Source organism: Sinocyclocheilus anshuiensis, unplaced genomic scaffold (genome assembly GCF_001515605.1).
Source record: "Sinocyclocheilus anshuiensis isolate Anshui unplaced genomic scaffold, SAMN03320099.WGS_v1.1 scaffold1039, whole genome shotgun sequence".
Classification (NCBI taxonomy): domain Eukaryota; kingdom Metazoa; phylum Chordata; class Actinopteri; order Cypriniformes; family Cyprinidae; genus Sinocyclocheilus; species Sinocyclocheilus anshuiensis.
In genome coordinates, this window is record NW_015547675.1 from 355,186 (window position 1) to 369,415 (window position 14,230).

A 14,230-nucleotide genomic window follows, 5' to 3' on the forward strand; every position below is an offset into this window, starting at 1 on the left:
AAATACAGTGATATAAAAACACCCGCACTCAATGTATGGGAAACACTGTAGTCTTGTCCAGTATTGTACTGTCAGCAATTTATTATAAAAACGTTTTCATACTTGTAACATGCATATTTACATACATAATTATTCAGGTGCATGTGTAATAACTTGTGAAAACTTGAGGCTACAGCAGCACTTCTTCATCGTCGTCATCTTGTCTGATGCACTCAACCAAGCGTTCTAACCACGACCTCACCCCTCCCCACCCCCCAACCATTTGAGTTGGCACGAATTATTTTAATGATATTCTAATGGGCCACTTTGTGATATCACAAAACCCGGAAAACAAACGCTGTAGTCCAAACGAGCCGTTCGTTGTAGTTCTTGAAAAGGGATTTTTTAAAAACGAAATATCTCCCTTTGGAGTGGGACTTTGAGATTCGTAAGTTTGAAGATCTTTTTATGCCCAAACATACACACTACACACTGACTAAAATTCAAAAAGTGAAAAAGCATAATAGGACCCCTTTAAAAAATAAATAAAAATAAAAATAAAAATTCCCCCAAAAATGATGGATTGGCCATTAGCACTATAAACACATGATGTCTGTTTCATTCACACTGGATGCAAGAGGGTGCACTCGCACAGAAAATCCACATATCCAGTCACAGAAGTAGCGGAACTCATGACCCTCCAGGAAATCCCTTATAAGGACAAAGGCATAGCTATTATAGCTGTAACTGAGTAAACAGAACATATAAACGTTTTGAATGAAAAAAAAAAGACAATAAACACTCGACTGCGACAATATAGTTTATCTGTGTTATTCAAGCCATCTCTGGTATTTTCATAATAATTAAGTATATTTATTTATCCATTGCTAATCGATGTATTCTTTTTAAAGTAGCCCATGGAACATATTTTCTGCCTCATTCTGTGACAAGAAACCACATCAAAAGGAAGCATTTGACTGGTGTTGTGGAGTAAAAAGGTTAATGTTCTCTTTTGTTGGACAACAGTTTTAGAAATGTGAATACAAGGGAAGTTTAGCTTTAGGCATTTTAATTTAAGCAATTTTTTTTCACGTGCGGTGCCTGTGATGATGCTTCTTACGTCCATTTCGGAGAACCAGAGGACAAAAATTTCAATAGATTGCTCAGGCATGGCACCGAAATGAGGCACTGAAATCTGCGTTCTGATTCGGTTCTAGTACATACTGGTTACATATGAAAATGTAGCTAATGGAATTGAACAGTCTGCTTTTTGAGTTGAATTTGGTCAAATTTGGCCTTTATTAGAGTGGATCAGTAACAGGATCTCAAGGATGCCCCACTTAACAGATCGAGCTGACCTGGATCCAGATTTAGTATTTAACCCAGTATTTACAGGTTTTATCTTGTTCATGGATTACATATACACTTGGTCAGATTGTTACTTTTTGCATTGTTTCTGCCAGAGTTTTATGACATATAAACACACCTGAAAAGCACACACATAAAGCTTCTTGTCTCACAGCATGTGAGTATTGAACTGAGATCTTTTTGGCACCTTGTTGGGCTTGAACGGTCAAATACACACACTTGTGTGTCAAAATGCTGTCTTTGCAAGTATCCTTGTGTAAACAGTTGTTTCTGTCTTAAGTGAATGTAAACAATATCAAAGTGTATCAATATATTAGATCCTTACATTTGGTCTTAGTGACAGCAGGCTAATAAACCTGGTGCTGTCTGTGTTGTTAATGTTAATCAAACAAAAAGAGAGAATTTCTCGCTGCTCTCAACTGAATCACTTTTGTAATTTTAACAGGAATAAATCTATATTTTAAGGGCACATATTATGCCCCTTTTTACAGGGTGTAATATAAGTCTCATGTGTCTCCAGAATGTATCTTTCTTCAGTTCAGTCTCATGTACAGAGTCTTCGGGTTTTTCGAGTGTTCGTTTATCACGTGACAGACCCATAAGCTTAACCCAGGCCCGGATTGGATAATCGGGAGCACCGGGAGGATTCCCGGTGGGACGATCTGCGGTGATGTCATGCCACTGGGGTTGAAATATGGATGCTGTCCACTGATCTATAATAGATATTATATATAGATCAGTGATGCTGTCCCTAGACTGCCTGCACTCATAGCAGACCCACTCTTTTTATTTATAATTTTCTCGCAGCCCATATTATTATTTTCACCAGACCATATCAATAACAAATTCTCAATTGATAATTAATTCATTCTTTTTCGCAAATCATTGTTTTATTTGTGAAGTAGCCGTTTGAGGAAGGCTTTAAGACCAAGCGGAATCCTCTGCCGGCTCCCGCTTCACAGCGAGCGGGTCTCGCGCTGACGGCAGTTCCCTTCACCGTCCGCGTTTTGATTCAGTTTGGGCGAATGCAAACAACTTATTGATCATGAGCCCAACATTCAGATTACCTGAGGGAAGACGTCTTTCATTGTAATGCGGTTAAACAGAGAGAGAGAGAGAACATTTTTTACTTCTAGCATATTCTTGGACCTCATTATTGAAGTAGGCTACAAATCCAAGCACCAGAAGCAGCCCACACTCTCTAAGTTTTCTTTAATTGAAAAATATGCATTTTCATTCATTCAAAGGCTATATGGTTGCAATGACATTTTAGTTCAAAACTTTAAATGCCATTGTTTAAAATGCTTTATTGACTGACGTTTCATAGACCTTCAGTTGTTACGCTTTCAAATTTAATTTCAGTTGTTACGTTTTCAAATTTGTAATTTCACAGTATTTTCACCTCCTAACTTACTACACTTGTGAAGTCACAATTCTATATTGGTACAATTTACTCAGGCCGATGACATTTTTTTGTATGACATTAAAATTATTTTTAGAATACTTGGTAATTGGCAACCCTAATGATGACGTAATTATCTTTTGACTCCCTTGACAGCAGCACCTTGCTCAAAAACAAAAAACCTAAGTTGTTGGAGATATGTGAGCAAAAAATAATAGATGAAAAATGGATAATAGAAAGCGCAAAGGCGGCACTGAAAAGGCCAGTAAAAAAATAAAATAAATCAAAAATAAGTGGGCCAGTCTAAGGCATGAAACTCCAGGGCTGAAAATGAGTCCCACTCTGGCCCTGGCTGTCCTAACTTACTACACTTGTGAAGTCACAATTCTATATTGGTACGATTTACTCAGGCCGATGACATTTTTTGTATGACATTAAAATTCTTTTTAGAATAATTGTACATAAATAGGTTAAGCAAAACAATTGTGATTATTTCTGAGAACTTTTTAACTGCAGGCAGACTAGAATAAAAGATAAAGAATCACAATTGTCCCTTATTTTCCATTTCTGAAGTTAATTGGCAACCCTAATGATGACGTAATTATCTTTTGACATCTAACCCCTGACAGCGGCACCTTGCTCAAAAAAAATACAAATAAAAATAAAAAAACTCAGTTGTTGGAGATATGCGAGCAAAAAATAATAGATGAAAAATGGATAATAGAAAGCGCAAAGGTGGCACTGAAAAGGCCAGTAAAATTTAAAAAAAAAATAAGTGGGTCGGTCTAAGGCCTGAAACTCCAGGGCTGAAAATGAGTTCCACTCCGGCCCTGCTGGTGACTGAGGTATTCGTTCTGCCTAAGCCAAATCTTGGCTGTTTGAATATGTGAAATGCTCATAAAGGAATAAATGTAAATATATTTAACCCAGTGGGACACTGTACAGCAGGCACCCCTCGCACAAGTCCATGAAGTCCATGGACTTGACATTCCACCATGACATCAAAAGGGGACTTTACATTTGGCTAATCCACATAACTCACATAACTCAAACATCTGTAAATAGCTACCTTAACCACCCTACTTAACTAGCTGTCAAGAAAGTTTGAATTGCGACGTGTCTGTTTGCATTCTTGGTAACCAGAACCATTTCCCTGTTCCCATTTTCATCTGATTTTAAGACATCAAAATTGACACTATTTTAGCAAAAGTTGCCGGTCTGACTATCAATTTACTAACACACAGTTTTAACAATATAATTAATTCACCAACAAATTGTCAAAATAATTCACTAACAAAAAGTCTAAATAATTAAAATTAAAAAATTAAAAAACAACAACCTTCCATCTGGAGATGCTTTAGTAAAATAAAATAAAATAAAATTAGTTTTGACAAATTTAGATTCAATTTTATAAACTCAAATTTAACAATTTACACAATGAATTCCCCAACAAATAAAATAAATGGATGGATGGATGGATAGATAGATTTATTAAGTTAATTATAACAATAAAATTAATTTCAACAGATTTATTCAAATAAAATAAAATAAATTTGACCTGCACTGTTTTATCAGGTGTTCAGGTCCAGTTTTATAAACCCAAATATACATATAATGATTAATTCCTCAACAGATAAAAAACAGGTCTAAATAATTAAATAATAATAATAATAATTTTTTAATTTATTATTATTATAATTTATATAATTTATCTTGAATCATCAGAAATAATAATAACAACAACAACAATAATAATAATAAATATAGCTGCAAGCAGCAATCACGGGGCCAAGCACTCCAGAGGCAAATTGAGGAGCTAAGCATGGCATGGAGCATCAGACCAAATGCAACAATGAGTAATAAAAGCAATTTTAGGATGATTGTAATTGAAATGGCTGAAAAATCATGATGAACTAATCAATTTTCTTTCCGGCTCAGACTGCATTGGTTAAGTTTATGGGGCTGTCACATGATGAACGAATGACTCACACCCGAAGACTTGTCAGATAAGAGGTGAGGTGAGCTAATCATAGACTGAAGACCCAGGTAAACAATGAATTAATCTTTTCTGTTTCTTATAGCATTATAGGTTTGTATTGTTTGTAGTTTGATCAACGTTTGCGTAAGTAGTAGATGTGGAAGTAACACGTAACATTTTAATTATATTTTGCTAAAATGAACGAAATGACTCGAAAAAGATTCGTTCATTTTGCTGAACGACTCAAAGGTCCGAGTCGGTAAAATGATCCGAACTTCCCATCACTAATAGGATGTTGCGCATGCGCGACTGAACGAATCACTCCCCGAGACGACTCGTTCTTCCCGAGTCACATTAAAGATTCGTTCAAATTGATCAACGTTTGCGTAAGTAGTAGATGTGGAAGTAACACGTAACATTTTAATTATATTTTGCTAAAATGAACGAAATGACTCGAAAAAGATTCGTTCATTTTGCTGAACCAGACTCAAAGGGACCATAGGTCCCGCCCACTGGTGTTCCGTCACCTAACGCTGAATGCGAGTGTCGCATCAAAAGCAAATAGAAATGACAGTCACTGCCGCTATATTTTCTACACTGGATACAGTATACAGATGCGCGTTCGATTTCTGACACAGTCCACACGCTTGAGTCTGTCGTCAATTGGACTAATGGAGTGTGAGAATGTTCGCTTTGACGCATTTGGTTTAAACAACTTGTTCGCATCTTTGTTCAGATATCAGAAGGTTCCTAGCATAAGGAACAAGTGTAGCCTATAGTTTATTTTTAATGGCATCCCGGATCGTGTCAGAGCCTCAGGGGATTGTTAGCCAATCATAACAGTGGCCGATTACTGGCAATCCTTATTAAAGGGTTAGTTCACCCAAAAATGAAAATTCTGTCATTAATTACTTACCCTCATGTCGTTTCAAACCCGTAAGACCTTCGTTCATCTTCGGAACACAAATTAAGATATTTTTGATGGAATCTGAGAGCTGTCTGACCCTGCATGCAGGGTCAGACAGCTCTCAGATTCCATCAAAAATATCTTAAAGGGGTCATATGATGTTGCTAAAAAGAACATTATTTTGTGTATTTGGTGTAATGAAATGAAATGCGGTTTAAGGTTCAAAAAACATTATTTTCCACATACTGTACATTATTGTTTCTCCTCTATGCCCCGCCTTTCTGAAACGCGTCAAAATTGAAATCGCATCATATGACACCTTTAATTTGTGTTCCGAAGATGAACGAAGGTCTTACGGGTTTGAAACGACACGAGGGTGAGTAATTAATGACATAATTTTAATTTTTTGGGTGAACTAACCCTTTAAAGGACCCACCTCTTAAAACAAGTCGTTTTAGAGAGAGGGTCAGAAGGAGGGTTGAAAATAATAATTTTTCCACATATTTATTTATTTTTTGTACAAATTTTTTTTTTTACGTTATAAGTAAACCTCAAGGAACATAATAAAATAGTTAAAAAATCCATGTCATGTAATGCTCTAGCATGAAGATAAACATGGCGGATTGTGTGCAGCTCACTCAGGTCGACAGGTAGTAAAATTCGAATAGTGTTTTTATTTTTCGAATAATAATTACAGATTGAATATTCAACTATTTGTGCACACCCCTAAAATATTGAGATACATTTTTGTCAATATTTTACATTCCTTATTCAAAGTTATACATATTTTATTATATATAAAAAAAGAAGGCACATGTGAACTGAAAGAATTAACCAGTGTTCGTACAGGGTGCTTAAGTCATTTGCATACAATGGTCGCGTTTAGCCACCTAGTTGCACGGAACTTTCATATTGGTCGTGAAGCAACCATTTACCCTCTGTTATGAAATAAATGAATGGTACATTTATGAATATATCCACTAAACAAATTACCATTAGTACGACTGAAAGAAAAGTATAGCAGGTTTTCTAGGGCTGAACTGTGTAAATAATTTATAAATTATAAAATAAATTCTGCCATAATTTTGCAAAAACGCAGTTTTACAGAAATAGAAAAAAAAAAAAATTTTCAAGCCAGTGACTAAACTATCAACTTCACACTGTTCCTGTTAGTAGCATGAAACCGTGTTATCTATATTGTGTTTATTTTATATACAGAAAGTGATCAAAGATCGTTCTCTTTATAATTGCTAGATCAGTCAATTCAATTCATTGATTTGATTTCTAAATGTTGGCCAAAACTCCTCTTATAATTAATGCTAGGCCGTAACCATCTATTAAACATTGGCAGAAACTTTTTTATTTTTTATTAAACGTGAAGAAATTGAATAGTAAAGGAAATTGTAGGTCTAATTCTAGTTTGAAAGTAATTGTTTTGAAGTATTTGCAAATAATATTAACATTTTTTCTCCGCTAGCGTTTTTATTTTTTTTAAGTTGCCAGTCACTGCCAGCATTGTTCAGTTTCACAAAATTTTAATGGCCCCAGAATATTTTGTTGTATGAATATCTGAACATGCAATATGTCAAAAGAAAAACAGTGCCTGTGCTTTAAAAAACAAAACAAAAAAATCAACACTGCAGCTTGTCTGATGTAGAGACATATTGCATGACTACGAGAGTGATATTGCTCATATATTTCCAAGTGTATTATACTGCTTTCATTATTCAGGTCAATCACATATTCATGGAAAAAAAAATCAGTTTGAATGAGGAAAGCGTTATCTTTGTCATAGTATTCTTTTAACCAGTGGTTCCCAATCCTGGTCCTGGAGCACCCCCAGCGCTGCACATTTTAGATGTCTCCATAATCAAACACATGTGATTCAACTTTAGTAACAACATTATCAACATTAGTAAAGACTTGGCTTATTTGAAATGAGAACCTATCATGGTGATCACCGCAAAATGCATTTCTCTCGCGAGAGTGAGTCAGCCATGCAGTCAAGCACAGTTGCTCTTTCCCGACTGCACTGACAAAAGGCATGATGGGAAACGACTTGCTGACAACACAGCTTAATGCTCATTGGTTCAAACAACCATGTTGTTGCGTTCTCTTCTAAAATATTTGATTTTTATATCTGATATCATGTTATTATATGTTTAAATTATGTGTGAATATTCCCAAACACTGAGTGCAATCGTTGTGTGGGATATGTGGTGGTTGTCATATTTCTAAATTTACATAAAATATGTCTTTATCAACTTAACCCTTTAAGCCCTGAGGGCATTTTTGCCTCACTGAAGTTGATGTTTTTTTCTGAGTGACATGCACCAAAATAATGACTCATAACTCAAAGACTGTAGCAAGGAGAGTCAAAAGGTAGGTATTGTTTGATAGAAATCTTTCTATATTTTTAGGGGAATAAAATCTTTGCATTTGAATATTCTCATGTTGAGAAATAGGTGATAACATGTAAGAAAAATTTGTGTGGTCAAGGGAAATTTTTCATATTATTCTTATTTGACATTCAATATCTCATGAAAAATATTTTCCAATTATTTTTTGGTGATGTTCCCCAACATATGTGCTGTATGTGAATTAAATTGTGTGGTGATATCATGAAGTAATCAAAAGTAACAGCATTTGGAACCAAGGTAGCCTTTCTCTTAGCCCTTTACAATTTTGAAATTGTTGTTTTGAATTTGAAGTAATGCCTCACTCAAGTTTAGTCAAAGCCCCAAACAATTATACTTGTTTTATTCTACTCGATGAGACCTTTCAAATGACATGACACATGACACATCTGAGCTGTATGATGTTTCTGACATATTAGAGTACATGGCACAAAAAATTTTTTCTAAATAAAATCTATTTGTGGCAGTCAGTTTTGATATTGTGGTGGGCGCCACAAATAAATCAATGTATGGGAAACACTTACATAGGCTACAGAAACTTAAAAGTTCCTCATGGCAATCCGTCAAAATATAAGTTCGGGTTAGCTTAAAGAAATTATCAGAAATATATTACTGTGGTGCAGTATGATATGCATAATAATACTACAAAAATTATTACAACTTTTGTTTAAAAGAATATACAATACGCTATTTCTTCCATGTTTTAATTTTAATAGTAAACCCTTTGCCAAAAAATTGTGTTTAACTCTCATTGGATTAAAAGATAAATTAAACTGATTTGTGCCTTCATTTGCACTGTACTGTAAATTAAAACTAACTGAAATTTCTAGTGTCACATAGGCCAAGACATTTCAATAGGCTATTGAACTAAGTGTGCCTATAAAAGGCTATTAGTGTTATAGTTTCATGAAAATAGTTGCAGTCTTCTTAACAACTTCTACAATATAGCTATGAAGACAATTAAATTATTTACACTTATTATATAAATTTTTTAAGTTAATCCATTGATGTGCATTAGATGATGAATTGAATAGTCACCTCTACTATTGTAGGTTATGTTTTAGTCATCAGAAAAGAATGTGCTATTACACATACATTTCTAACATGTAAATTATTGAAGCCAAATACTTACATTTCCTCAAGCTGTTTAGCTGTAGTACAGTATTCATAGGCTTAATCATGAAGCATACAGTGGCCCCACTTTTAACTCTCTCTTTATATTACCCTTATTGTAGATGGATGCACAGAGGAAGACAAGAGTAAGAAGTGCAGTGTGGGAGTACTACACTCAACCAACACCAGGAAAGGCAGTTTTTGTCAGAGCCCTTGTTATTCTTAATTTTGACATTAATTTTCATTTTTACACCAGACATATATATTGGTTCAAAATATCGGTTATCAGTCTACTTGATCTGTAATGATCGGTATCGGCATCGGCCCTGAAAAACACATATCGGTCGACCCCTAGTTGGATGCATTCAAAAGCTGAATTTCAAAGCTTTCTAAGCTAACAAACAGGGACCTGAAAATGATACCTAATTATTAAAAAAAAAAAAAAGTTATATAAAAGATAAAATACACAGAAATATTCTAGGTTTTACATTCTGCTTGCCAAGTGTTCAATGCAGCTCTCCAACTGATTTCTTCAATTCATGGGTTTAGGTATTATTTACACACGAAAGACGCAATGGATTGTTTTGATTTTGGACTCATTTCAATCGTGAGAATCTGCTGTAAATAATGATATGCCATTTTCCACGATCGGAGCATGTTTCATGAAATGACAAGCGTAAAAAACCATGAGAAAGTTACACCATGCATGTGCGCATTTGGGGTTTTATGTGTTATAACTCGATTAGTCTTTAGATCTAATGAACAAATTATGATGAGTTTGAGCTCCTTTTAATCGGGAGAATTTTCTGAAAAAAATTACGTGCAATTTTCCATGATCTATGCATGTTTCATGAAGTTACAAATAAAAGTGCAAAGTGAGAGTACAGTTATTCTGCTGCACCTCAAGTGCCTGTCTGGTTTCATGTGTTACAGCTCTATGAACGAAATCTTTTGATCTGATCGACGGATTATGGTAAATTTGGGCTCTTTTTAATCGGGAGAATTTTCTGAAAATAATTGTGTGGTTTTTCAAGATCTATGCATGTTTCGTGAAGTTCTGAGCTAAAACGGCACAGGACTGCAACCTCTGATTTTTTTTTGCTAAGCTACATGTCCTAATTCTGTTTTATGTGTTATAGCTCTATGAGTGATATCTTTAGATCTGAACGATGGATTATGGTTGATTATGGTGAGTTTGGGCTCTTTTTAATTGGGAGAATTTTCTGCAAATAATGACGTGCCAGTTTCTATGATATATGCATGTTTCATGAAGTTCGGAACGAAAACGCTACATGACAGCTACCTTAGATTTTTTTTGCTACGCTACATGCCACCTGTGCAGTTTTATGTGTGTTATAAATTCTTATGAGAATGAGACCTTTCAAATTATATATGACACATGACTGAGCTGTATGTTTTTGACATAGAGTAAATGGCACAAAAAACAGATTCAGTAAATTATGAATTTTTTGTCATTTATCAGCAAATAACTCGCCACTAATTTGGAGTAAGCGGCTACATGCATTGTAAAGCTCAGACTCTAAGCTTTCAAATTATATCCATTTTTGTTGATCAAGGCAGTGGTTTGAAAAATATGATTAGTAATATTTTCGCGGAGCGGGGGCGTCCCGCCTGCGGTACACTCCGGTTTAGAGTGGCTGTTCCGCGCTCGTTAAGAGTTGATCAAAATAATTACATTAATTTAAAATATTTTGTGTTATTCCATTCAGGGGTTGTTTAGTATTTGATTATGAATTTTTCGTGCGGGCTTAAAGGGTTCAAAAAAGGATAGAAAACACATTGTGGGTAGAAATAAATAACTGGTACTTTGGGTGTGTTGTACACCGTATTTATTTTCATATAAAAGTAACAAAATTTGAGTTACATTCAATTTATTAACAACAAAGTATGTAAGTGTGAACCACACAATATCCACCTTTGATCCTGTAAGTGTCTGATCCCTACAAGAAGTCAGAACTGTCTGACCTGTTTTCACTCCTCCCCTCACTGCAACTGTCTACTCTTGTCTACTTTTAAGGCGAGTGGAGGCACATCTCAAATGAGCCTACTCCTAGATCTCAAATATATGTTAGATAAAAGAGATATCAAAAGTCTGCAGTGGTGGGGGTGCTCTAGGACGAGGATTGGGAACCGCTGCTTTACCTGGCTATCCTTACTGCAACGTGATGAGTGTCAGATGATGAGCCCTTTGCCTCCGCAGTCATCTTTGACAGTGAGCTGGACGCTGAATCACTTCCACGCTCCGGCGCCCAAGAGCTGTGGAGAAGGAAGCAGCAGCTGGAGGCAATAGAGTCTGGGGATGAGCTCATACTGAATCAGTATTTGCGTGCCTCACTTCCACCTGAACTACCTGTGATTTTCGTCAGCGACAGGCCCCTCCCGATGGAGCCCGCTTGTCCCTTTTGTTGTGTTAGAAAATGACCAGCATTTTTGTGAATTGTCATAGTAGCTGGATATGTCACTCATGCAGTGTCGCATTCGCCGCTTCCTATCAGCTTTGCTACAACGACTGGTCCGACTCAACCCTACTTCACATTTATTATTCCACACGTGCTGTTATATGCCCCTTCATGTAGGTATGATCACAGTTCACCTGCGAGAAAGAATGTTCACACCCCCTCATGGCTATTGACTTCCACTTATGCTGTGCACCCTTTACAGCAGTGGTTCTCAAACTTTTTTGGTCTCGCCCCCCTTTAAACCTATAAAAAAATCTGGCTTGATAAAGCATTAGATTCAGTGTTACTCCAGCACACTTTGTTTGCCGGTTGAACCTTATAAGGTGTTGTTCAAAGGTAAAATAATTTCCTTGTTTACAACCTTGTTTTGTTCAAGAATGGATCAGCGTTATTAAATGAACTTGCTAATGAAAACAGTCCCTAGTCACCACCTACTGGTGTAACTATGCAGTCCCTCCAGTTTTCACGATTCCGCGATTGCTGAATCCAACGAAAAATAAAAAGTCACATTTTTTGCGATCCTGCATAATTCGCCATTTCACCACAAAATAATCACAAAAATTAAGGTCTCACAAAAAACTAAATTATAATTACTAACTGAATTATCCGTCATTTTAATAAAGATAAAATGCATTATTTTCAAGATACAGATAGCCTACATGATACAAGTGAGTGGTGTGTGTGAAACAGCGAAAATGAAACTTTCTCACCGGAGTCTCACATAACTGCCATGGACCGGCAAAGCAATTTCCTAATGCATTACACCAGAGTGGTGGTAAAATGTTATGTAGTCCTTTATAATAAAATTCGGATGACAACAGATGACAAAAGAAATTCTACTGTTGCTATCTCAGTAGAAGCAAACTTCTGTGACATATGGACTTGTCTGTGGAATCAAACACATGCAGTTAACGATGTCTTAGATAGACGACCGCTGGACATAAGCGAAATGAAGTAAGCAAAAGTGATTATTGTTTTATATGGCTGGGTGATATAAGTGTCAAATCGACAGAGATTTCATTTATATCAGGCACAGCTTTCAGTGGACAGTACTGTTTAAAGTTATTAACACATTAGAGCAATTAAGAAACAGGATGAATGACAAAATAAAAAGCATCACATGGTTGATTGTAACAAAAATAGTTATTAAAAGTGCAGTATGCGGCGAAAGAAAACTCAATTCAGTCAATCAGACTGACTGCGGATTTGTGTTTTGTGCGCTAATTTATTTTTTGTTAAATAAACAAGCTTCATGCATTTTGTTTGTTCTTTGTGTCATGCATGACTATTGTGCATCTAACATAATGCATAATATGGTAAATGTACTATCGTAATTATATATTTATAAATAAAATATCGTAAAACATCTTAAAAATGACTGATTGTGTAACCTGCACTGAAGTTGCTAAAAAATTGCCATGATTAACATGCAGACATTTTAGTTTATTTTGATTGCAATGTAATAATTACTTTAGTTACAGTGCTTTACAAATAATATTATGCTTTACAATGATTTTACAAATAAAATGCTGCTTCTTTTAACTTCAGTTATAACATTTTGGAATAAGAACAGTATAGGAAGTTTATGATGTTGTTGAGCATGCTCTTAAATGCTTAAATTGTTCCCATATTTAAAGTTGCCAGTCATTGCCTACTTTGCATTTTGTGCTATTTATTTGTACCATTTTGTTTTATTAGAATATTTAAATTTATTTAATTCCTTTTTCTTTCTTTTTTTTGTCAAATAATGAAGAATTTTGGTTAAATTAAATTTCTGACTGCAGTCCATGAAAAAAAGAAGTGCTTAATGTCCTTGAAAGCCCTGGTATTTCATTTGACAGTTTCTGTAGAAATCCTGATTAACAAGTAAAGAATCAAATGGAAATAAAAAAAAAAAAATTCAAGCTGTTTGACTTCCTAAGGCATAAGCAACAGCTGTTATAACCTGCTCATACATCCTCTCTCTCTCTCCCTCTCTCTCTCTCTCTCTGCTAATTCCTTATAATTCCTATCTTGATCTTGAAGCTGAAACTTGAAGATCGATCCATTGTGCCTAGAGACTTTGTCCGGAGAATGAGTTCAAATGTAAGTTGTTTTTTTGTTACTTGTACTTAAAGACAAAATAATGTACAGGGTAATAGAGAAAAAAAACTCCCTCAAAGAATTAGACGCTACTTGAGTGAAACTGCTAAATGAAGCTTAGTAATTAAAAATGAATAGAAACTACTAAAAAGGCCTGGTATGTAGGAAGGATTGTAGCATAGAATTCTTAAAATGTTTTTGCAGACACTAATCTTTTTGATGACAGTATCAAGAAGCTTAAATCTGTGGTTAATTATTTGTTCTCTGAATCCACAGGATAAACAGTGTGGCATTGTGACTAACATAAACACCGAATGTGCAGTGAAACTTGTAGGGACCAACTGTGCTCTATATCCTGTAAATAGCAAAGACCTGCAGCATGTCTGGGTGAGTTTCTCTGGGAGACATTTCAGCTTGACATATATTGTGGTTGGATTATGTACTCTGTGTGTGTGTGTGTGTGTGTGTGTGTGTGTGTGTGTGTGTGTATATATATATATATAT

At 35.3% G+C, this 14,230-nt stretch overlaps 1 protein-coding gene across 1 annotated transcript in view; it reads left to right on the forward strand.

Moving 5' to 3' along the window:
• The window catches only part of ube2o (ubiquitin conjugating enzyme E2 O), a 62,137-nt gene that overhangs the window by 15,752 nt on the left and 32,155 nt on the right, over positions 1-14,230 (forward strand). The window contains exons 2-3 of the mRNA XM_016505481.1: positions 13,670-13,729; positions 14,003-14,113. Of these exons, the coding sequence (XP_016360967.1) occupies positions 13,670-13,729; positions 14,003-14,113 (171 nt within the window). The remainder of the gene's footprint in view (positions 1-13,669; positions 13,730-14,002; positions 14,114-14,230) is intronic.